The 25464-nt window shown below is 34.3% G+C and overlaps 2 protein-coding genes across 3 annotated transcripts; both read right to left on the minus strand.

The window, feature by feature from the left end:
- Positions 1-1111: 1111 nt before the first annotated feature.
- On the minus strand, positions 1112-16815 carry mipepb (mitochondrial intermediate peptidase b). 2 transcript variants are annotated; one of them, XR_012341734.1, is made up of 20 exons: positions 16525-16815; positions 13881-14054; positions 13712-13800; positions 13542-13628; positions 12377-12440; positions 12108-12290; positions 10125-10281; positions 8717-8765; positions 8578-8638; positions 8428-8480; positions 8192-8345; positions 8002-8079; positions 5829-6033; positions 5208-5317; positions 4186-4260; positions 3207-3323; positions 2970-3091; positions 2660-2733; positions 1878-2562; positions 1112-1329 (listed from the first exon to the last, which is right to left on the minus strand). XR_012341734.1 is itself a non-coding variant. In XM_073829581.1 (19 exons), exons 1-19 carry the CDS (start codon positions 16651-16653, stop codon positions 2477-2479), a joined length of 2067 nt encoding a protein of 688 aa, XP_073685682.1. In that variant the 5' UTR covers positions 16654-16815; the 3' UTR covers positions 1112-2476. The 2 variants fall into 2 exon arrangements, 1 of the variants encoding a protein (XP_073685682.1); XM_073829581.1 differs by having other exon boundaries at positions 1112-2562.
- Positions 16816-21646: 4831 nt separating this feature from the next.
- On the minus strand, positions 21647-25255 carry hmgn1b (high mobility group nucleosome binding domain 1b). The gene is made up of 6 exons (XM_073829740.1): positions 25052-25255; positions 23211-23237; positions 23082-23111; positions 22935-22970; positions 22739-22846; positions 21647-22656 (listed from the first exon to the last, which is right to left on the minus strand). The coding sequence occupies exons 1-6, from the start codon at positions 25067-25069 to the stop codon at positions 22609-22611; spliced, it is 267 nt and encodes an 88-aa protein (XP_073685841.1). The 5' UTR covers positions 25070-25255; the 3' UTR covers positions 21647-22608.
- Positions 25256-25464: the final 209 nt, after the last annotated feature.

Below are 25464 nucleotides of genomic sequence, written 5' to 3' on the forward strand. Positions count from 1 at the left end.
TGTGTAATGCTATACATATTTGCCATAACTTAAGCATCTTTCATCTGCATGGTTGTGTATTTTTATTTTTGTAACTAAATACTAGGGATGTAAGGAAAATAAAATCTAAAGGTGCGATATTTAAAATAAATAAATAAAAAAATTCTTCAATTTAATGCACTTTGAAAGTTCAAAATTAGGAGCTCCAACCCACGGTTTTGACTAAGAAAACTTAAGTCAGGAAAAACTTGCCTGAACTTTAAAGGGGACTCAACCTTCTTTTTATTTGTGGTATACTGTCTCGGTCTAAATTACATTCACACTGGTGTTTTAGGAAGCCAAACGAATTATAATATAATAAAAAAATTATATTATTGTATTCCTACGACAGTATTAGCCACATATTGTAAAATAACTGCACTGTAAAATGAATGTTTGAGAGGTATATTATTTCTGCTTTACTCTACAGTAGGGAAGTTACAATACTTTTCTAATTTCTACACTCGAAAAGGGATATGTATCTGGACTGCAGTAACATTGCCTAATTAAACCACTAACTGTCAGCAATTTGTACTGCACTTTTGAGCTTTTATTTTGATGGAAACGGCAGTAGAGCTTTTATTTTAATGAGAAGCTTCAGTGAAACCAGGCTTACAAAAATGCGACTCGCTACAAATATAGTGAAATGTTGTAATCATCTGGATCCGTATCATAAGCTGATCGCCTGAACAAAGTGCGTGCTTCACTTTAAAATGCCAGCGAAAACAGACTTGATGAAGGGATTTGAAGGTGCTTTTCTGTTTTAGTTCATTTGACATACTGCGCCAAAGCATAATGGCCCAAAACACAACTTAAAAGACCTTCTATGTTAGAATAAGAAGTTTAACCCTTTATAGGGCACTCATTGAAATACTTGGAAATTCTAAAATTCAACCCCAGAGTGTTATTGGAGGTTATTACAAGACCTTTAAACTTTTGTGACTTAAAATTTTTTTTTATGTTTTTATGTTGAAAATTAGGTTAAATGAAGTGATCATATATAGTCACTTGCCGGTCTATGGTAACTTTTTCCCCCCCAAAAAATGTGTATATATTTTAAATATAAGGCATAAATAAATACATAAAACATATATAATATTCATAGAATATTTATTTAGAAACAATTTACACACACAATTTTTATATATATATATATATATATATATATATATATATATATATATGAACACAACTTAACAGAATATTTATTTAGGAAATTAAAAATCTTGCTGTCTTCCTCGTCAGAACCCTAGATGGGGTCAGCTGGCACAACAAAACTGACTTCTATCCATAGAATTGTTGAGTAGACAGCTGCGAAAGAAAAGGTTTCTGAGTCAGTATCAAGCCCATGTTGATTTGTTTGTGAAAGAAAAGTGCAGATCTACTGAAAACATATAATATTCACATAAATAGTAAATTTATAATAAGAACTGAAAAAAATAGCATTAAGTACTGGTGGTACCACCTATTTTAGCAGAAATAATAAACACCAATCTATTGGTACTAAAACCAAAATTACAAATTTTTCACTGTTTATTTCTTGATCATTTCAATAAATGGTTTAAGTTTGACACTGGATTACTGCATCATGGTATACAAGCCTTTGCAATATTCAGTGGACAAAAAACAGGCATAAAAACAGCCAAACTATCACTTGCCTTACTTTTACCTGAACCGGGCGTATGTCTAAAAATGGACATTCTGTTGTGTTACCACAAACGGGCGTATGATCAAATATGATCACACCATTTTTTTTACCACATCGTTCACTAATTTATAGAAATCAAACGCAAACAACGTCAATATCACCATATAACACAACTATTCAGCTATATAATGTGTGAGTTTTATTGACTTACCATTGTGCATTTCGATGCTTTCTCCATTTTTGTGGGACAAAGTAGGAGCGTAAATCAGCATTTTCTCATTCCGGAAGCACGCTGAAGTTTGAAACGCCCCAGACAACTTCCGATTGGTCAGATGCCATTGTGTCGCTATCCGTGACGTAGACTAACATCCGTTGATTGGCTGGGACAAATCCATGTGCTTACACGATCTCATACAAGGGAGGCAGACGCTATTGAAAATGTTCGATTAAGTGATCAAATATGGTCACTCGCCCTATAAAGGGTTAAATACATTTTAAAAACAACACTTTTTATAGCGAGTTTTGCTATTGCGATACCACGATGTGCTACAGTTAAATTGCTACTAAAATACAAATATTTAATCATTGCAAGGTATTTTCACAAAATATTAATTTGATGAACATCTTTAAATCTACTATCATTGAAGTTCAGTGTGTTGAAGTTCAGTATTTAATGTTAAATGCAACTGAGGGACAAAAAGACAGAAGTGACAGCATATTTTTATCTCTTCACATTTTTCACAAGGTTTAAAAGGCAATACACACAATAGTGAGGTGATACCCAGTGTATGAGACTGAACAAATAAGGATCTAAACTGGTGATTTGAAATTTGCATCAAGGTCCAACACGAGTGCATCAACAAAATCTTCAATACTAGGGGTTTTCTGTAGCATTCCTGAGGATCAGTGAAAAAGAAAATCTGTGAATATTTACTTTTATATTAACAGTTCGTGAGGTCTTCCTGAAATGTTATTTTCAAGTGTTGTTTTTACCTTGGACCATCAGCATGGGCTCTTTACTGCCTCCGTGAGCGAGCATCTCTCTACGATATCGCTCTCCCATCACTCTGCAAATGACAAAGTTGAGTTTTTTTTTACTTTTTAATTCGATCAGACATATCCTGTACAACTACACATATTGTGTTTTAATAGTGAACATCAGCCACTAAAAAAATAGGAAATATTCAAAATAAGAAAAAAACAAGAATTTCCAGTCACCACTTAGTATCTGTGATAAAACAACAAAACATGCATTATAAAGGTGTCCTAAATGGCATAAGGAAGTTGAAAACTCCACACCGACCTGCTGAAGGGGTCCTGTAGAAAGCACTGCCTCCACACCATCGAGGCAACCGCCCTGGACATGAGGTAGGAGTAATATTTAGCACCATAGCCAACCAGGTGACTAAATCTCAGCTGCCAAGCCTACATCATTAGAGAAAATGGATGATTATAATTTTTTTATTTTTTACATTATAGGTTAAAAAACATTTTAAAAAATGTGCAGAATCGAAGCTGTGTCTGTGATGTTGCCACTCACGGTGTCATTAACATATGGTAACCCGTAAAATTTCTCCTGAATTTCTCTAAGGATGTCAGTGGTTGATCTGTATTGTGGTTTTCCATGATAAACCTGGTCCAAAGCTGCATAGAAAATCTGTAAAGAGAAGCATCGCACAAGAAAATGAATTAATCACCGGAAGACTTAATATATAAAGCCTATTGTATCATTTTTGTTATGCACATTTTAAGGCCTCTGAATTATCAACATGATCAAAAAATTTGTTCTACTACATGTAGATACACCTTCTATTGTCTGACTGGTAGTAAAAAAGGTGGAAGTACTGACCCAGTGTTTACAAAGTGAATGTGCAAAGAAAGTCAAACAGCCTTAAAAAAAAAAGGTAAAACAACGATGTCGGACGATTTTGAAGTTAGGGTTAGGGGAGAAAATTAGATGGAGTTTTTTCGCCCTACCCTACCTTTTTGAACCAGAGTACACAGACCAAAAACTAACCGCACTTGACCTTTCCAACTTGATTACGCAATGCATGAAGACGCATGCGCATCGCAGAGCTAGTACAAGATGAGCATTTGTGGTTAAAAAGTATATCAATTTTATTTGTTGTTAGAAAACCGTTAATCATTTCCCTAGATAAGACCCTTGTTCATTGGCTGAGATCATGTAGAGCCCTTTGAAGCTGCATTAATTTAGACCTTCAATTTGTTGGCCACCATTAAAGTCCACTTTATGGAGAAGAATCCTGGAATGTTTTCTTCAAAAACCTTTAAATTGCTTTTCGACTGAAGAAAGAAAGACATGAACATCTTGGATGACAAGGGGGTGAATAAATTATCAGGAAATTGTTATTCTAGAAGCGAACTAATCCTTTAGGGTCACTCTAGAGTTTGTCAACTGTAGTTCACATACACATTTACTCCAGATTCATTAAAGCTGACTTTCTTTACACCAGCACTGCAGTTCTCCATCACAGAGCAGTGATATGTGTTTGAAGTACCTGTAGCTGAGTGTCAGCAGCACTGCAAACCTTCTTAGATTCACACAAACGGGACACTAGGCTCTCAGGAAGAGGCTGGACAGAACAAAAGACAGATCAACATGCAGGTCTTCTAATGGGGTTCAGATATACAGATGATGATCTCTGAAGCATTAAAGGAGAAGTTCACTTCCAGAACAAAAATTTATAGATGATGTACTCACCCCCTTGTCATCCAAGATTTTCATGACTTTCTTTCTTCAGTTGTAAAGAAATAGTGCTTTTTGAGGAAAAAACATTTCAGGATTTCTCTCCATATAGTGGACTTCCAAAATGCAGTTTAAATGCAGCTTCAAAGGGCATTAAATTATCCAAGCCGAGGAAGAATCTTATCTAGTGAAACGATCGGTCATTTTCTAAAAAATAAAGTACAATTGATATACTTTTTTAACTTCAATTGCTCGTCTTGTTTAGGTCTGCATTCAAGACAGTTTGTTGAAAAACTCCCATCTCCTTTTCTCCTCCAACTTTAATAATTGTCCTACATAGCTGCAGAAGTACCGACCCAGTGTTTACAAAGTAAACACGCAAAGAAGATCAAATGCCCTTTATAAAAAAGAAGGAAAAATGGCAATGTAGGACGATTTTGAAGTTGGAGGAAAAAATTAGATCTTCGAAATACCCTAACTCCCTTGAACCAGAAAAAATTGTTCACGCATAGCTATACGTGACAAGCATTTGAGGTTAAAGAGTATATAAACCGTAATTTTTTTTTTTTTACTTAGATAAGACCCTTTTTCCTCGTCTGGGATCATTTAGAGCCCTTTCGAAGCTGCATTTAAGCTGCATTTTGGAAGTTCAAACTTACAGGCACCATAGAAGTCCACTATATGGCGAAAAATCCTAAAATGTTTTTCTCAAAAAACAATTTCTTTACACATGAAGAAATAATGACATGAACATCTTGGATGACAAGGGGTGAGTAAATTATCTGTAATTTTTTGTTCTGGAAGTGAACTACTCCTTTAAGGGCACAAACCCACCTCTCCAGTCTGATAATGTCGTGCAAACTGGCTCACAACTCGATAATCTGAGGCAAAATACTCCATCAAAATAGAAGGGACTTCAGCAAAGTCTGTGGAGCACCTGGTTCCTACAAAGACACATAAATCGAATTCAGATCAGTTATTTGTCATGTACATTCAATTTATGCTTGATCACCAAATGTGACCCTGGACCACAAAACCAGTCATAAGGGTCAATTTTTTGAAATTGAGATGTATAAATCATCTGAAAGCTGAATAAATACGCTTTCTATTGATGTATGGTACAACTATTTGAAAATCTGGAATCTGAGGGTGCAAAAAAATATAAATATTGAGAAAATCACCTTTAAAGTTGTCCAAATGAAGTTCTTAGCAATGTATATTACTAATAAAAAATTAAGTTTTGATATATTTACAGTAGGAAATTTACAAAATATTTTTATGGAACATGATCTTTACTTGATATCCTAATGAATTTGGCATAAAAGAAAAATCTATAATTTTGACCCATACAGTGTATTTTTGGCTACTGCTACAAATTTACCCATGCCACTTAAGACTTTTTTTGTTTTGTGGTCCAGGGTCATAAATAACCCTGAATATTCAGTTAACTCTGACCTGTCACATGCTGATAGCGTGTCCTCCCTAACATGGAGTGCATGGCATGTCCCATCTCATGAAAGAGGTTCTCCACCATAGAGGGGGTAAGCAGAGATGGGGTTTTGCCACTGGGTGGAGGTAAACTCAGCATCAGCACCACAACAGGCAGCTGGTAAACGCCATCTTCCCTTAGCCGCCCACCGCGGATGGTGAAGTGACAGTCCTGTCATTTATGGAAAAAGTATGTTTAGAGGTATTGATAAAGCAACAAATATTGAATATATGAATTTTTTTGGAAATTATAAATAAATAAATAACCTAGAGTACACACACTACCCTACACATTTTTAATGTTCTTGAAAGAAGTATCTTATATATAGAAGCCTGTTTCTGGTATTGATAAAAAAAAAAGACATTTATCTCACAATTCAACCTTTATTTCTTACATTTTTGAGAAAAAGTCAGAATCGTGACATAAAAAGTCACAATTACTTCATTTTTTATAAAACAAGATGTTGAAGCAACTGAGATCAAAAGTCAGAGTTTATGTCTCACAATTTTGACATTTTCTCTCAAAATTGTAAGATATAAACTTGCAATTGCAATTTACAAAGTCAAAATTACATGATATAAACTCACAATTGTAGGTTATAACATCAGAATTGCAAGATGTAAACTCACAATTGTAACTTTTTTCACTCAGAATTGCAGAAGTCAGAATTGTAAGATATAAACTTGCAATTTCCGAGAACATAATCTTTTTTCCCCCCTCAAAATTGTACTTTATAACTTGCAATTGCGAGTTTATATTCAGAATTGCAAGAAAAAAGTCAGAATTGCGAGTGAATATCTTGCAATTCTGACTTTATTTCTCGCAATTGTGTTTATATCATGCAATTTAGAGAGAAAAGTCAGATTTATGAGTTTTTATCTCGCAGTTCTGACTTTCTAACTAGCAATTTTGAGTTAAAGCAACACCAAAGAACTTCACTCCCTACAGGTTGGAAGTGGAATTGCCCATTACCGCTGTCGTAAATAATTTAGCCTACCGTCGCGTCACATGCACGTTATTTGTTTGGAGACTATCCAGGACCGGCTTTGGAAATAACGATGTCCAGTGACAAGGTAGAGTATGTTGCATGACTTTATGAAAGTATGAAAACGAAATAAAACATAATAATGACATTGTTTGCTATTTTTTTTTCCGTAAAGCAAGTCGCATTTGTAGTCTCATTTGAACTACAAAACCGCTACCCGACGACCCAAACTTACATAGTGCTGTTATGGCCGATAGAGGGTCGCAAAGCGAATGCTGAAGTGCCGTTTCACCCTGTTATGAGTTGATGAACCACTGACGCGAGTTCGGAAACATTATTTTAAGGTAAAAAAACCCTCTTTGTTGTTGCTTTAAGTCAAAATTGTGAGAACATATCAGTCTTTTTCCTCCTCAAAATTGGACTTTATAATATACCAAAGAGTTCATGTCTCACAATTGTGAGTTATAAGTAAGAATTTTGAGTTTTTATTTCGCAATTTTGACTTTATTTCTCGCATGCGTGAGTTTATGTCATGCAATTCGGAGAAAAAAATTCAAATTTGTGAGTTTATATCTTGCATTTCTGACTTTATTAATTGGAGTTGTGAGTTTATCTTACAATTTTGAGAAAAAAAGTCAGAACTGTGAGGTAAAAAGTCACGATAACCTTTAATTTTTTTTTTCATTCAGTGGTGGAAACTGGCTTCCATAGTTCCTATAGTAATATATTTCAAAGAAATGTATTTCTGTGATGCAAAGCTGAATTTTCAGCATCATTACTCCAGTCTTCAGCGTCACATGATCCTTCAGAAATCATTCTAATATGCCGACTTGCTGCTAAAGAAATCTTTCTTGTTATCACTGTTGAAAAAAAAAGTAGTTTTTCTTAATATTTTTGTGGAAACTGTGATAGAAAGGTCCAAAGAACAGCATTAATTTAAAACAAATCTTTAGTAACACTAAGAATGTCTTTACTGTCATTTTTTATACATTTAATGTATCTTTACTGAATAAAACTATTAATTTCTGTCCCTAAACTTTTGAATGACACTTGTGGCATATGTGTATGTTCATTTAATTTTACCAACATTATCTACATCCCATTTACTCATATATCAGTATTGTACAGAGTCAATCAAGATCAGCCAGCTGTACCTGGTGAGGTTTATCACATCTACAGAAGAAATCACAGTAGATGTATCCCAGCAGGCCTTCTGTTTCATGGACCACAGCCTGTTGGCAGCACAAGAAACAGTAAATACAGCTGCTCATCTACATCTGTGACTGATCAACAGAGAGCTGGTCTTGAAAACTGAGCAAACAAAGATGAGGGAGAAAGTCTCACAAGCTTTCGAACATCTTCGCTCCACAGTTCGCCCATCTTTGGCTGCTCCGCTTGAAAAGAAACACCCAGAAGCTGCGTGAAGAGATGGTTGAGTCCCTCCATACAAGCACCCAATGAGAAGTACGGGCTGTAGACGCTGGGATCAATGTTAAACCTACAGGTACACAAATGTGTATAAGGATAAACAAGAAGTAGAAGGCATATCCAGAAGGATGCATACATAAAAAACGTATTACTTTTCTGTTCGTATGGCACTGCTGAGGTAGGCATGATCCCACGGCATCACTTCCTGACATGCGAAAAACAATATTTAGGAAATCTGTCTGCATTTGTATTGAGGAAACAGCATTCACAAAACAAATCCAGTGTATAAAATAAACATTTACAGGATTTGTTGAATGTGTTTGCTTCTTCATTTCTTTCATCATCTTAAAGTCCGTTGATGTTCTGTGACAAACAAACAGAGTAAACTTCAGAACACATCAAAGATTTCCATTCAAAAACAGCAGTTCATGCAAAACCTACCTGTCAGAAAGCTTTTCTGTTAGCAGCTTCAAAAACTTCATCACAGTCTCTGTAAAACAAACAAATTTGTTTGCAAATGCGTGTTTTGTTTCACCTTCATCTGCAGCTTCAACATAAAAGTAGCTACAAGGACTGTACAGTCGTGGCCAAATGTTTTGAGAATGACAAATATTAGTTTTCACAAAGTTTGCTGCTCAACTGCTTTTAGATCTTTGTTTCAGTTGTTTCTGTGATGTACTGAAATATAATTACAAGCACTTCATACGTTTCAAAGGCTTTTATCGACAATTACATGACATTTATGCAAAGAGTCAGTATTTGCAGTGTTGGCCCTTCTTTTTCAGGACCTCTGCAATCCGACTGGGTATGCTCTCAATCAACTTCTGGGCCAAATCCTGACTGATAGCAACCCATTCTTTCATAATCACTTCTTGGAGTTTGTCAGAATTAGTGGGTTTTTGTTTGTCCACCCGCCTCTTGAGGATTGACCAATGGGAAAGTTCTCAATGGGATTAAGATCTGGGGAGTTTCCAGGCCATGGACCCAAAATTTCAACATGTTGGTCCCCGAGCCACTTAGTTATCACTTTTGCCTTATGGCACGGTGCTCCATCGTGCTGGAAAATGCATTGTTCTTCACCAAACTGTTGTTGGATTGTTGGAAGAAGTTGCTGTTGGAGGGTGTTTTGGTACCATTCTTTATTCATGGCTGTGTTTTTTGGGCAAAATTGTGAGTGAGCCCACTCCCTTGGATGAGAAGCAACCCCACACATGAATGGTCTCAGGATGCTTTACTGTTGGCATGACACAGGACTGATGGTAGCGCTCACCTTTTCTTCTCCGGACAAGCCTTTTTCCAGATGCCCCAAACAATCGGAAAGAGGCTTCATCAGAGAATATGACTTTGCCCCAGTCCTCAGCAGTCCATTCGCCATACTTTTTGCAGAAGATCAATGTGTCCCTGATGTTTGTTTTTTTTTTGGAGAGAAGTGGCTTCTTTGCTGCCCCTCTTGACACCAGGCCATCTTCCAAAAGTCTTGGCCTCACTGTGCGTGCAGATGCGCTCACACCTGCCTGCTGCCATTCCTGAGCAAGCTCTGCACTGGTGGCACTCCGATCCCGCAGCTGAATCCTCTTTAGGAGACGATCCTGGCGCTTGCTGGACTTTCTTGGACGCCCTGAAGCCTTCTTAACAATGCAGTGGAAAGTTTTTTTCGGGATTAAGTTAATTTTCATGGCAAAGAAGGACTATGCAATTCATCTGATCACTCTTCATAACATTCTGGAGTATATGCAAATTGCTATTATAAAAACTTAAGCAGCAACTTTTCCAATTTCCAATATTTATGTTATTCTCAAAACTTTTGGCCACGACTGTAGCTAGCAGATGATGCTCTGATTATTTTTACCTGGGGTTTTAGCCATTGTTCCTTTCAAAGCCCTGTGTGCAAACGACTCATAGCCCACTAATGTTGCCAGCTCATGTCTACAAGCCAAAAGCTCATCCAGACAAAGCAAGAGACTAGCGTTGGGGTACAGAAAGATTTTATACGCAGCTTCCCGCACCTACCAGAGGGAAGAGAAGAAAGACACTTACGGAACATGCAAATGAAAGCGAAACATCTAGCTTGCATAAACAGCCAATAGCATGTGACACCACAGGGATATGATGGATTTACAGTTGTGCTCATAAGTTTACATACCCCTTGCAGAATTTGCTTAATGTTAATAATAAAATAAGATTGATCATGAAAATTGCATGTTATTTTCTATTTAGTACTGTCCTGAATAAGCTATTTTACATAACAGATGTTTATATATACTCCACAAAACAAAATACTAACTGAATTTATAAAAATGACCACATTCAGAAGTTTACATATCTTTGAATCTTAATACTGTGTTGTTTCCTGGATGATTCACAACTGTTTTTATGTTTTGTGATGGTTGTTTGTGAGTCCTATGTTTGTCCTGAGCAGTTCTTCAGAAAAAACCTCCAGCTCCTACACCATTCTTTGGTTTTCCAACAGCATCTGCATATTTGAACCCTTTCCAAAAGTGAATGTATGATTTTGAGATCTATCTTTTCACACTGAGAACAACTGAAGGACTCAACTGATTCAATTGATACATAACTATTACAAAAGATTAACTGATACTCAAGAAAGCAGCACAATGCATTAAGAGCCAGGGGTGGAAACGTTTTGAATTTGAACTGGATGCCAAATGGGGAAAAAATCTGTAAACAAAATAAGAAAAATGTACACATCATCATCCTGTTCAAAAGTTTACACCCCCTGGCTCTTAATGCATTGTGTTGCCTTCGTAAGTATTAGTAAATGTTTTCATTAGTTCCTCACTTGTGAAAAGATGGATCTCACAATCATACAGTCAGTTTTGGAAAGTGTTCAAATATGCAGAAGATGCTGGGAAAAACCAAATAATTTGCAGGAGCTAGAGGATATTTCTGAAGAAACAGCAGACAGATGAACTGCTCAGGACAAACAAGGGACTCTTGTTATCACAAAAGATAAAAACAATCGTGGATCATCCAGGAAATGACACACAGTATTAAGATTCAAGGGTGTGTAAACTTTTGAACGGGGTCATTTTTATAAATTCAGTTATTATTTTGTTTTGTGGAGCAGTGTTGGGGAAAGTTACTTTTAAAAGTAATGCATTACAATATTGCGTTACTTCCTAAAAAAGTACTTTACTTACTTTTTATGGAAAGTAATGCGTTACATTACTTTTGCGTTACTTTTTAAATCTGAACAGGTCTTGCTTGTTTGTTTTTAATACAAAAAGTTTGATTTTTAGCAAATGAAAAAGCCCTTTCACACTGAAGGAAAAGTAAATTAATGTCTGTACAGTAGAACTGTAGGAGAAGTAAGTTCCAACACTCTTCAGCGATGAGAAAAGTGAAGCACAAATGTTGGTTAATCTAATGTAAGGTTTGCTTATTAGTATGGTTGAACTGGATCAACAAAGGTCTGCACCAAAGACATTGGTTAATAAAATGGGTTTAAACACATAAAGGAAACAAAAAGTAATTGGCCTTACTTTTTTGAAAAAGTAAACTAAAAAGTAATGCATTATTTTACTAGTTACTTGAAAAACATAATCTGATTACGTAACTCGCGTTACCCCCAACTCTGTTGTGGAATATATATAAACATCTGTTATGTTAAATAGTTTATTCAGGACAGTACTTAATTAAAAAGTAACATACAGTTTTCATTATCCCTCTTATTTTGTTCAAATAATTAAAATTTACCATATTCTGCAAGGGGTATGTACATTTATGAGCACAACTGTATGTCCACCTTTAAGCTCAAGCAACAAACAGAGAGATGGCAACTACGTAAACAGACTAATGTAATCACACGCACCAGCTCATTGGGAGAGTCAGCATGCAACCCGCCGATCTGAATGCGGTTCCCGTCTATGGAGAAGCAGTAGCGAATGTGTTCTGGTAGAACTTGCTTATCAATGGCGTTTGGGAGCTGAGAGCCGCTAAGAAACTCGTGGTAAAGATCCAGAAGCTTCACATTCAGAGCAACAGCCTTGCTCCTCTGAGATGATTCGTGAAGAAATATATATATATCAGTATGATCACATTAAAAAGAGCTTGTATTTGGGCTTAAAGGATTGTTCTTACCTTCGATTCATCCAGATGTATTCCACTGATCTCAAAATCGAACATGAAGAGCTCTGCCACTCTTCTAAACCAGCAACAGAACCATATGAAAAAAATTAAATTAATTAAATGCATTAAATTGATCAAAGTAGTAAAGTTTCTATTTTAAATAAATGCTGTTCTTTTGGACTTTCGATTCATCCAAAAATAAATAAATAATGTACTACAGTTGTATATTAATGTACACTGCTGTTCAAAAGTTTGGGATCAGTAAGATTTGTAATGTTTTTGCAAAGAAGTCTTTTCTGCTCATCAAGACTGCATTTATTTGATTAAAAATACAGAAAAAAAAACGGTAATATTGTGAAATATTACTGCAGTTTAAAAATTGTGGTTTTCTATTTTAATATACGTTTAAATATAATTTATTCCTGTGATGCAAAGCTGAATTTTCAGCATCATTACTCCAGTCTTCAGTTTCAAATGATCCTTCAGAAGTCATTCTAATATGCTGATTTATTATCAACTATCAAATTTTTTTGGAACCTGCGATACTTCTTTTAAGATTGTTTGATGAATAAAACATTTAAAAAAATGGCATTTATTTCAAATAGAAGCCATTTGTAACAATATGCAATACCATTCAAAGTTTGGGGTCAATACATGTCTTACTTTCTTTTAAGAAATTAATACTTTTATTTACCAAGGATGTGTTAAATTTATTAAAAGTGATGAGACTTTTATTGTTAGAAAAGATTTGTATTTTGATTAAATGCTGTTCTTTTTAACTTTTTATTAATCAAATAATCCTAAAAAAAATCTCACAGGTTCAAAAAAAATATTAATCAGCACATCTGTTTCCAACATTGATAATAAATCAGCATATTAGAATGATTTCTGAAGAATCCTGTGACACTGAATACTGGAGTAATGGCTGATGAAAATTCAGCTTTGCATCACAGAAATAAATTAGATTTTAAAGTATATTAAAATAGAAAACTGTTATTTTAAATTATAATAATAATATTTCACAATATTACTGTATTTTTAATAAAAACTACAGCCTTGGTGAGCATAAGAGACTTCTTTCCAACAGTTTGAACACTCACACAGTTGTTTCAGAAACACATCTTCTAATTTAACTCTTTTAAATTGTGTTTAATAGAATTCTTCAAAGTTCACCTGCCTTGTGTCTGGGTCCAGTGTGGTCAAAACAGCCTCGTTTCCCAGCAAATTCTTTAGGCTCTGACACAAATCGACATTTGTATTTAGTCTGTAATATACACAAACAAATAAAAATCAAATACAAATATCATTTAAGAATACTGCCAGAATAACCAGCTGACAGATACACACTTTTCCACAACAGTGCCGATATCAACGCAGGTTCTTTCCGCTGCCTCCCGGAACGCAGCATCCGGATGAGCCACTCTGATAAAATCTGCCTGCAGTGAAACACTTGTGAGATTAAACAGACCCCTACCAAGAATCACAGTTTGTTTTACGCCAACACAATTATGTTTACCAGGTCTGCAACTCTGCATAAGCTGTCAGACAGCTGATCAAATGTTTCCACAGTGACGGCACCAGGAGGATGTGTGCAAGCCTTGTGCACCAGAAACTCTGCTTCCCTGAGAGCCTGATGCTGAGCCATCTGGAATCCGGCAGGACCGCTGAGCTCTGATACTCCAAACAGACCCTGAGGACAGAGAGGAAAGAGACTTGGTTTCATTTCATACAGAAAAACAAGGTCAATAAAACGGTTGTAATTTGTATGGAAGCCTGTTTCTGCCAATGAATGATTATAAAAAAAAAAAAAAAGGTTTATCTTATAATTCTAACATTTTTTCACAATTCTGTTTGTATTTCACAATTTGGAGAATTAAACTCCCAATCCTGAGAAAAGAAGTCATAACTGCAAGATATAAACTCAGAATTCTGACTTTTTTTTTTTACATCTCGCAATTCTGACGTTGTTTCTTGTAATTCTGAGTTTACATCTCACAATTCTGACTTTTTTTTGCAATTCTGAGATTATATCTTGTAATTTTGACTTTATTTTTTGCAATTCTGGGTTTACATCTTGCAATTCTGACTTTATTTCCCAATTCCGAGTTCACATCTTGCAATTCAGACTTTATTCCTTGTAATTCTGAGTTTACATCTCGCAATTCTGACCTTATTTCTTGTAATTCTGAGTTTACATTTTGGAATTCTGACCTTATTTCTTGTAATTCTGAGTTTACATCTCACAATTCTGATTTTATTTCTAATAATTCTGATTTTCTGTTAATTCCGAGTTTACATCTTTTAATTCTGAGTTTACATCTCGCAATTCTGACTTTATTTCTTGTAACTCTGAGTTTACATCTCACAATTCTGACTTTATTTCTCGTTATACTGAGTTTACATCTCCCAATTCTGAGTTTACATCTTGTAATTTTGACTTTATTTTTTGCAACTCTGTGTTTACATTTTGCAATTCTGACTTTATTTCCCAATTCCGAGTTTACATCTCGCAATTCTGACGTTGTTTCTTGTAATTCTGAGTTTACATCTCACAATTCTGACTTTATTTCCTGTCATTTAGAGTTCACATGTAATTCATGTAAATAATTTCTGTAATTTTATTTTTTCTGCCACAGTTTAAAAAATAAAAAAAGGTTATTGTGACTTTTTATCTCAGAATTCTGACTTGTGAGTTTATATTTCACAATTCTGAGTTGATATCTTGTAATTCTGAGTTTACATCTTGTAAATCTGACTTTATTTCTTGTCATTTTAAGTTTACATTAGGGCTGGACGATATGGCAAAAATTTATATCACGATATATTTCTTAATTTCGGTCGATACGATATAATTCCGATATCGATATGGACAATATTAAAAAGCCTCAGGAAAAAACTGCCGAGGACACACACAATGGATGTCTGTACCTACAAATGTCTGCAAACTGAATTTGCAAAGTCTATAATACATCCAGGCTCCTCCTATTAAAATTATATAAAAACATTTTTAATAAAAACAATACAAAAAAATAAGGTTCACTTCTTATTTTTATTTAGCCTTTACAAACAAGAAATGTGAAATAAACTATCACATAAATAAAACTCTCAGACTCAGCTTATTAACAATAATATATTTCCATTTAAACTAGAGCAGGCTGATTATTCATATAAATTTAAACAACAAACAAACAAATTTAGCAGTTTTCAGATAAAGAATTTGCATCTCACAATTCTGACTTTATTTCCTGTCATTTAGAGTTCACATGTAATTCATGTAAATAATTTGTAATTTTATTTTTTCTGCCACAGTTTAAAAAATAAAAAAAGGTTATTGTGACTTTTTATCTCAGAATTCTGACTTGTGAGTTTATATTTCACAATTCTGAGTTGATATCTTGTAATTCTGAGTTTATTTCTTGTAATTCTGAATTTACATCTCACAATTCTGACTTTATTTTTTGTATTTCTAAGTTTATATCTCGATATTCAGTTTTTTGTCAGAATTCTGAGTTTACATCTCAAATTTTTATTTTTTTCTGCCGTAGTTTAAAAAATAAAAAACGTTATTTCAACTTTTTTATCTCAGAATTCTGACTTGTGAGTTTATATCTCACAATTCTGAGTTTACATCTCACATTTTTATTTTTTCTGCCATAGTTTAAAAAATTAAAAAAGGTTATTGCAACTTTTTATCTCAGAATTCTGACTTGTGAGTTTATATCTCACAATTCTGAGTTTATATTTCACAATTCTGAGTTGATATCTTGCAATTCTGAGCTCGTATCTCACAATTCTGAAAAATCTGAATTGCAAGATATAATCTAGAAGAATTGTGAAAACTGTGAGATAAAAGTTGACGTTCAGAATTCAGATTTATGAGACAAAAAGTCGCAATTGCCTTATTTTTTAATTCTGTGGTGGAAACTGGTTTATATACACTTGTCATAACAGTACAAAATGAGACATTACAATCATAATACAATGTAAACGATAAAATATATACGAAATTGTATAATTAAATTGAAAATAGTTTAAAAATATACATAAAAACTGTCAAAACAACATCAATAATGAATAAAAATAATCACTTATACAGACAGCCTAAATTATTTGACTTTTAAAACACACGTATATATTATAATCTATTATAAAAGTCTCACCACATTTTTCTGTAAATGTTCACAACGTTGGCGCTGAACATTAAACGCTGCTCCAACAGCAGACCATGTGTTGACATTGCGTCTGTGGAGCGCGTTCAGGCGCTGCAGCAAGAGCCGCGAGCAGCGCATCGTTGATCATCTCACACAACACTATTTAACATTACAGCATAAGCTCCTGAGAAAACGCACTGTGAAATAACCACGCCGGCTCGGCTCTTGCAAAGTATTATGCAAACATAAGTAATTAACAGAAGTTTCCCAGCTCGTAAATCTGCAGAGATCAGCTGTGGATTTCACCTCTCATTCGAAAACGCCAGTTCGGTTTCACCTCAGCACTTTCTATACTCGAAAATTAAAACATGAATGGTTTAGTTTAGAACATATAATCTAGAAATTTCTATTATATTTATGTATTTCGGAAATGTATTAGATTATGTTTAGCAATGGTATGGTTTATTCGGGTTTGTTTTTTTAAACACTAACGAAACTGCGCGGACTTTGGGGCAAATGGCGTGTGACGTCAAGCTCAGAGTAAATAAATCTATCCAAAGCAGCAAACAAAAGGTCGCCCTGCCCTTGTTCTCCAGTAATACACTGGCGAAAATGTTTCACACGAAGATTAAACTTTGATAATTAAGTGAATAGCCGGTTTATTCAATAATCTGTGAAATTAATGTTAGTTCAAATTTTGAATATAAATTGATCACATGCATCACATACTGGACAAAGAACTTTTAATTAAATAACTCTTTCCTTTTTGTTTATTTATGATGTAATTCAAACTGTATGGTCTACGGCTGATCTGACATGCCTTGAGAGTCATTCAAGGAGAAACAAGTTCCCTCCTTTCTTCATGTTTTATGTAAGTCTAATGGGTCAGATAGGTTTGTTTTTATTTCTTTGACAAACGTTCACAAGGGAATCTAGCCAACAGCATTACCTTTGCAAACCCACATTAGAAATAACAGGAATGTGGCACTAAACACAAAGCTCAGACACTCCCTTGCCTTAAGCTGAAGTGTGTTCGAATATAAACAAAAACCCTCATGGCAAACATTTTCTAGGTCATCACAGTCAGAGAAAGTTTGGGTGGGGGTTGGGACTAAGATCACATATGGTGGGCAACTGCGTGTCCATTTATCTTATTAGAGAGTTTCTCTGTTTTCGTGTGGGAACAGACTGACTGTTGATGTCACTTCCTCTGCCAACAGGTGCTATTTATGAGCTCGGATCCATCTGCCCCCCATCTGATTTGGTCATTTAAGATACTCACATCAGTACAAGGCTGTTGTTGACTAATAACATGTAAATATGAATGATTTTGTACTTATACATATACATCTTTCATATTAAACAAAGTATAAGAAACAGACAGATAGATATGAAGTTGTTGCCATTGCATTTAAATCCTTACACTAATGACTTTTATTTGATTAAAAATAATAAAAACGGTTGGAGTACTGTTGGACCCATCAAAATACAGTCTGAAATGTTCTTGAAGCGAACCCAAGCAGATCTTCAAATATTTTTGTCAAATGATTACTTGCTATACCAAAGAAATGTCATTTTAGCTATAAAGGACTTTTTTGACATTGAAAAACAAATACACATATTACGATTGAAGAGTGCGTAGGCTACATACAGCTGAATGAATTGCAATTCTGAATTTATTCCTTGTATTTCTGAGTTTACATCTTGCAATTCTGAATTTATTTCTTTGTAATTCTGAGTTTACATCTTGCAATTCTGAGTTTACATTTTGCAATTCTGAATTTATTCCTTGTAATTCTGAGTTTACATCTTGCAATTCTGAATTTATTCCTTGTAATTCTGAGTTTACATTTTGCAATTCTGAATTTATTCCTTCTAATTCTGAGTTTACATCTTGCAATTCTGAGTTTACATTTTGCAATTCTGAATTTATTCCTTGTAATTCTGAGTTTACATCTTGCAATTCTGAGTTTACATTTTGCAATTCTGAATTTATTTCTTTGTAATTCTGAGTTTACATTTTGCAATTCTGAATTTATTCCTTCTAATTCTGAGTTTACATCTTGCAATTCTGAGTTTACATTTTGCAATTCTGAATTTATTCCTTGTAATTCTGAGTTTACATCTCAGAATTCTGTCCTTATTTCTTGTAATTTTGAGTTCAAATCTTGTAATTCTGAATTTACATCTCGCAATTCTGAATTTATTCCTTGTAATTCTGAGTTTACATCTTGCAATTCTGAGTTTACATTTTGCAATTCTGAATTTATTTCTTGCAATTCTGAGTTTACATCTTGCAATTCTGAATTTATTTCTTTGTAATTCTGAGTTTACATCTTGCAATTCTGAGTTTACATTTTGCAATTCTGAATTTATTCCTTGTAATTCTGAGTTTACATCTTGCAATTCTGAGTTTACATTTTGCAATTCTGAATTTATTCCTTGTAATTCTGAGTTTACATCTTGCAATTCTGAGTTTACATTTTGCAATTCTGAATTTATTCCTTGTAATTCTGAGTTTACATCTTGCAATTCTGAGTTTACATTTTGCAATTCTGAATTTATTTCTTTGTAATTCTGAGTTTACATCTTGCAATTCTGAGTTTATATTTTGCAATTCTGAATTTATTCCTTGTAATTCTGAGTTTACATTTTGCAATTCTGAATTTATTCCTTGTAATTCTGAGTTTACATCTTGCAATTCTGAATTTATTTCTTTGTAATTCTGAGTTTACATTTTGCAATTCTGAATTTATTCCTTGTAATTCTGAGTTTACATCTTGCAATTCTGAGTTTACATTTTGCAATTCTGAATTTATTCCTTGTAATTCTGAGTTTACATCTTGCAATTCTGAGTTTACATTTTGCAATTCTGAATTTATTTCTTGTAATTCTGAGTTTACATCTTGCAATTCTGAGTTTACATTTTGCAATTCTGAATTTATTCCTTGTAATTCTGAGTTTACATCTTGCAATTCTGAATTTATTTCTTTGTAATTCTGAGTTTACATTTTGCAATTCTGAATTTATTTCTTGTAATTCTGAGTTTACATCTTGCAATTCTGAGTTTACATTTTGCAATTCTGAATTTATTCCTTGTAATTCTGAGTTTACATCTTGCAATTCTGAGTTTACATTTTGCAATTCTGAATTTATTCCTTGTAATTCTGAGTTTACATCTTGCAATTCTGAATTTATTTATTTGCAATTCTGAGTTTACATTTTGCAATTCTGAATTTATTCCTTGTAATTCTGAGTTTACATTTTGCAATTCTGAATTTATTCCTTGTAATTCTGAGTTTACATCTTGCAATTCTGAGTTTACATTTTGCAATTCTGAATTTATTCCTTGTAATTCTGAGTTTACATCTTGCAATTCTGAGTTTACATTTTGCAATTCTGAATTTATTCCTTGTAATTCTGAGTTTACATCTTGCAATTCTGAGTTTACATTTTGCAATTCTGAATTTATTTCTTGTAATTCTGAGTTTACATCTTGCAATTCTGAGTTTACATTTTGCAATTCTGAATTTATTCCTTGTAATTCTGAGTTTACATCTTGCAATTCTGAGTTTACATATTGCAATTCTGAATTTATTTCTTTGTAATTCTGAGTTTACATTTTGCAATTCTGAATTTATTCCTTGTAATTCTGAGTTTACATGTTGCAATTCTGAATTTATTTCTAATAATTCTGGGTTTACACCTCACAATTCTGACCTTAATTCTTTTAATTCTGAGTTTACATCTCACGATTCTATCCTTATTTCTTGTAATTCTGATTTTACATCTCACAATTCTGACCTTAATTCTTTTAATTCTGAGTTTACATCTCACGATTCTATCCTTATTTCTTGTAATTTTGAGTTCAAATCTTGTAATTCTGACTTTATTCCTTATAATTCTGAATTTACATCTAGCAATTCTGACTTTATTCCTTGTAATTCTGACGTTATTTCTGGTAATTCTGAGTTTACATCTTGTAATTCTGAATTTACATCTCGCAATTCTGATTTTATTCCTTGTAATTCTGAGTTTATATATCGCAATTCTGAGTTTACATCTCGCAATTCTGATTTTATTCCTTGTAATTCTGAGTTTATATATCGCAATTCTGAATTTACATCTCGCAATTCTGATTTTATTCCTTGTAATTCTGAGTTTACATCTCACAATTCTGAGTTTACATCTCGCAATTCTGACCTTATTTCTTGTGATTATGAGTTTACATCTCACAATTCTGACCTTATTTCTTGTAATTATGAGTTTACATCTCACAATTCTGACCTTACTTGTAATTCTGAGTTTACATTTTGCAATTCTGACCTTATTTCTTGTAATTCTGAGTTTACATCTCAGAATTCTGTCCTTATTTCTTGTAATTTTGAGTTCAAATCTTGTAATTCTGAATTTACATCTCGCAATTCTGACTTTATTCCTTATAATTCTGATTTTACATCTCGCAATTCTGACCTTATTTCTTGTCATTTTGAGTTTACATCTCGCAATTCTGATTTTATTTCTAACAATTCTGACCTCATTTCTGTTAATTCTGAGTTTACATTGATTTGATGTCTCACAGAATTGTGAGACATCAAATCAAAATTGTGAGAACTGTAAGATCAAAATCATCTTATGAAAATGCGTAGGCTACATACAGCTAAATAAATGTTTTACTTGGATCCTAAATTAACTAGATTCAGTTCAAGCCATTGAAAATAATTTCTAGACAACTTATCATGAAAAAATGTGTAAGTGCAAAATATGCACAAAAATCTAAAGAGACATATATGACATAAGAGAGTAAGAAGTAGTTTCGTTTTTTATGTACTGTTAATGTTATTTTAGTACATCAAGTACTAAAATGAAAATGAGAAATGAAAAACATATACAGTTAACATTTGTTTTATTTTAAGTAACAACTTTATGGTTTTGGTTTCAGTTAAGTGCAATAACCTTAAGTAATAAAGTAAATAATTCTTTGAAATATACAGTGGAAAACTTGCAGCATTTAAAAGTGCAGAAATCTTATTTTAATCACCCAGTTCATTTAATATATCAATCGTTTAAAACAATGCAAGTATAACCCTAGAGTAATGAGTGTAACTTCAAAATCAAAAGGAAAACAGGGTATCACAACTGATTTTTTATTGGCTTGTTTTATCGAACCATAACACACAGAGATACATCTATAAACAATGATCAAAAGAAACTGTACATTTATACTTGATATCTAAGTCCCACAAAAATAATGCTACTGCTGGTCAGAACGCCTCACAACTAAAGAGATTTCACACGTAATGACTCATTCATCTCAAATTTTCTATTTTAATAATGCGTTTGGATATTAAAGAATCGCTGGCTTGGCAGAGATATGCATCCCACGTCCGCCATCGGTACCATAACACAAACCGGACTCAAAGCCCCGAAAATCTTTTTCACAGCAGTTTTACAAATTTATTGCGGTACTATCACAGAAGAGACAAAATCAATACACACGAAGCACAAGCCTGACATGAACTCCAGTACTAGAGAATATGTTTATTTAGCAGAAATGATTATGGAGAACTGCAGTTAACATATGGAACACAGCTTACAAACGTTCTACAAGTAATCTTTCGCCTTATAAACAATAAACAATGAGTTATTTGCCCACCCCTCCCTCCCTCCCTCCCCGAACACACATTACAGGTTACACACACACAAAAAAAACAAAATCAAAATCAAAATCCCTCATAGAGCCAATGGAATGTTAGTCATTCGGACAAGCTCGGTAAGATGTCCAGCTGTCTGTGTAAACGACATGCCCGCAACCTTCCCCTCCGCCTCACGCTTTTGAAAGCGAGAGCAGAGAGGGGGGAAAAAAACGCTTGTCGACATTTACGATGACCGTAGTTTTTTCTGCCCAATGTAAAAATGCTGGATATGATGAGATCGCTTTCAAAATGTTTCTTTTCTTCCATAAAAAATGTGTCTCTACAATCAAACTACTAAAAAACCTGCCTTTAGAAAATAGTAGATAAAAATATTCCCCTGAATTGTACAAGAAAAGAGGTACAGGGAGTGCTGGTAAAAGATGAGACCTCAGCAAAGTTATTCCCCGTCTTCTCCCTTCTTGTCGGCGTCTTCTGTTGCCGATGCCTGAAAAAACATGCCGTTAGATTACATAGAAAGGCCACAAGATATTTTAATGTAAGATTTGCCAATTTATGACTAAATTTACCTCTTCGTCAGCTTTTGTTTCTCCGTTTTCTGCGGGTACCTCCTCTTTCTTCTCCTCCTCCTTGGGCTCCTTGGGTTCCTTTGTTTTCTTAGGTTTGGCAGCCGCCTTCTACAATGTTAAATTAAATTTTTATATTAATGCTAAGTTATAATTCATAATTTCACCTAGGTTTTTATTTTGTAAAATAATCCCTTACCTTTGGCTTAGGCTCTGCCTTTGGGGGTGCAGGTTTCTAGAATTAAAAAAGTAATAATACATTAATTAATAAATAAAGAATACAAATAATTACCATATCTGATGAATGAATTAGAGCTGTATAAAAAAGCAGTACATGAATACTCACGTTTACCAACCTCTCCGACCTTCTTTTAGGCTGCAAAGTAATAACAAGTTTAAAACATGTAACTTACTTTGATGCAAACGAATATTAATTGTATTATTAAACTGCTTTTTAAACTATTAATCTGCTTACCTCAGTGACTTCAGCATCATTGTTCGCCTATGAAGGGAAAAAGAAAAAAAAAAGTATTATACTTAAGTCCATCAGTGTAATTTACTACAGATGCATCTTTATAACACAAGTTGTATGTAGAAAATGGCACAATTTATTATCTTAAACACTCTGGCCGATTCTGATTCATCCTTAATGATTCTTTTAGTATTCTTAAATTTTGATAATTTCATGTTTTAACAACAGATATAAGATGTTTACAGACGTTTTAATGACTTTCATAGATTTAAACACAAACAAAACATGTGGTAACAAATCCCCTTCACTGATTTATTTTAATAAAACATTACTGATTAAAAATTCACCTCATGGTGTGAATAAAACCACGTTGACATTAATAACCAGTTAGTACTACAATAAGCTAAGAGAGCCTTAAATACAACAAAACACAGAAACGATTCTTGACTAGTTTCAAGTCGGGCATGACCAACATAAATAACTTTGTTAGCGAATTTAGTAACTATCTGATTCATAAAATTAATTAAAAATTAACTATTCTTTATGGAAGCGAACTATTTATGTTGTATGTTATTGATTCACAAAGAAAGATTCGGCTCATACGAGTCACTCGTTCGAGAACCGGACCACGCTGACCGCCACGTATGGTTTTGATTCATTCAAAGGAATCGGTTCATTTGAGTCACTCGTTTCAATACACTAAGAATCGTATCATAAGAGTCATTCGCTCAGGGATTCGAACATGGCTGTGTGTTTCGCACTCTGCGTGGATGATTTCTTAAAGTAACGACTCCCAAACATACAGCCAGCAATTTATCAGTGTTTATGTCCTGTCTCCGTCCTCGAATACTGTGCCGCTCGGTCCGTTTTTATTGCAGTCTAGCGCGCACCGCCCCCTTCATGCACACCGACTCATTCAACGCTGATTAATGGAGATTTGCACTCGCCCCACCGATCCCGCTCCATGACATTCCCGCCATTCGCTTTCAAACACAACATCCCGAGGTGCACAGCCGCGAGGAAAAAAAAAACAGGACAGAATATACCAGAATAATAGGAAACACCAAACAGTGGCGCTATGATGTGCAAGAATACCGCCATTGCATAATCTGGCACTTGCACGATCAAATGTATCGAGACGCAATCGTGCACTAAAGCCCTAATGCACGAATTAAATCCCTAACGCACGACGGGATAAAATATTGCACCGTCTGTCGCTGTGTTTTCAGACCCACATTGAGCTTAAATCATCGGGGTTGCGCGTAAGGGCAGCCATGACACTAAAAAAACCCTGCCTTTACAAAGACATTAACGTGCAATTATAACCAACCCTACTAAAATTATAAAATATGCATGTGATAGATAAATAAACGCAGAAATGTTCAATGCAACAATTTGATTTGATGAACTGCGAGCGACAACCTTTAGGTTGCCCGACTGTATAAGCTGCACATAAACGAAAACTAATAACGTTACACCCCCTTTGTCTGATGCATGTCGACAGAGACTTCGTCTATTTGTAAACAAAAACACGACACATATGCACAAATTATATTCCACATCCGCGCATGCATGAAAATTAACCAAGGTTTTAATTAACTCCGGTGGAGGAAAAAAATCTCAGTCGCTCGTTCTCAAATCAAAACACGCGTTATTAAAACACACGAGTATGCAAACACAAAAAAATGCACAAATACTGTTGCAATTGAATAAAAATAAGCACATTTGCATGCAACGTGCACTATTGCACATGCACTTTTTTCATTTCTCTTTTGCCTTTTTTATACTGCATGTTCTATTAAAGATGGTGCCTCGATAAATTAGGAAACCAGTGCGCTACTTACTTTGCTCCTTTTAGGCATGGCTGTGGGTTTGTACAGCGAGGTTTAAAATGCAAGATGCACGGATTTAACGCGGAAAAACAGTCGACACTGTGTTGAGCTCGGTTAAAGATTCACACAGTAGGTTTGATCACAGTATAGGAAGACGTTAACGCTCGTCCGAAACAAAAACCTGCTCAAACCGGATTGGATTCTCCTCCTCCTCCTTCTTCTTCCCTATTCAATTCATCACAGGCCGACCTGACAGCGAACTTTCCATTCCCACTATGGCGAAGCCTCAAATAATGAATATTAATTAGACACTGATGACGTTCCTTGGTGAGCGTCCAGTCACCAACCTTGATTAATATTCATGAGCCATGCCATATTGCTAGTAGGATTCGTTCATTGGCCAGCAGACTAGCGTCCCCTTGCCA

This window comes from Garra rufa, chromosome 23 (genome assembly GCF_049309525.1).
Source record: "Garra rufa chromosome 23, GarRuf1.0, whole genome shotgun sequence".
Taxonomy (NCBI): Eukaryota; Metazoa; Chordata; class Actinopteri; order Cypriniformes; family Cyprinidae; genus Garra; species Garra rufa.

Bases quoted from the DNA above. Each gene is read 5' to 3' on its own strand.
- mipepb (XM_073829581.1), bottom strand. From the start codon at position 16,653: ATGCGCTGCTCGCGGCTCTTGCTGCAGCGCCTGAACGCGCTCCACAGA. The intron at 12,291-12,376 runs GTAAGAACAATC...GAATCATCTCAG, and splicing joins TACATCTGGATGAATCGAAG to AGGAGCAAGGCTGTTGCTCT. The intron at 10,282-12,107 runs GTGCGTGTGATT...TCCCTCTGGTAG, and splicing joins CTGACTCTCCCAATGAGCTG to GTGCGGGAAGCTGCGTATAA.
- hmgn1b (XM_073829740.1), bottom strand. The intron at 22,847-22,934 runs GTAAGGGATTAT...TTAACATTGTAG, and splicing joins AGGCAGAGCCTAAGCCAAAG to AAGGCGGCTGCCAAACCTAA. The intron at 22,657-22,738 runs GTAAATTTAGTC...ATGTTTTTTCAG, and splicing joins AAACAAAAGCTGACGAAGAG to GCATCGGCAACAGAAGACGC.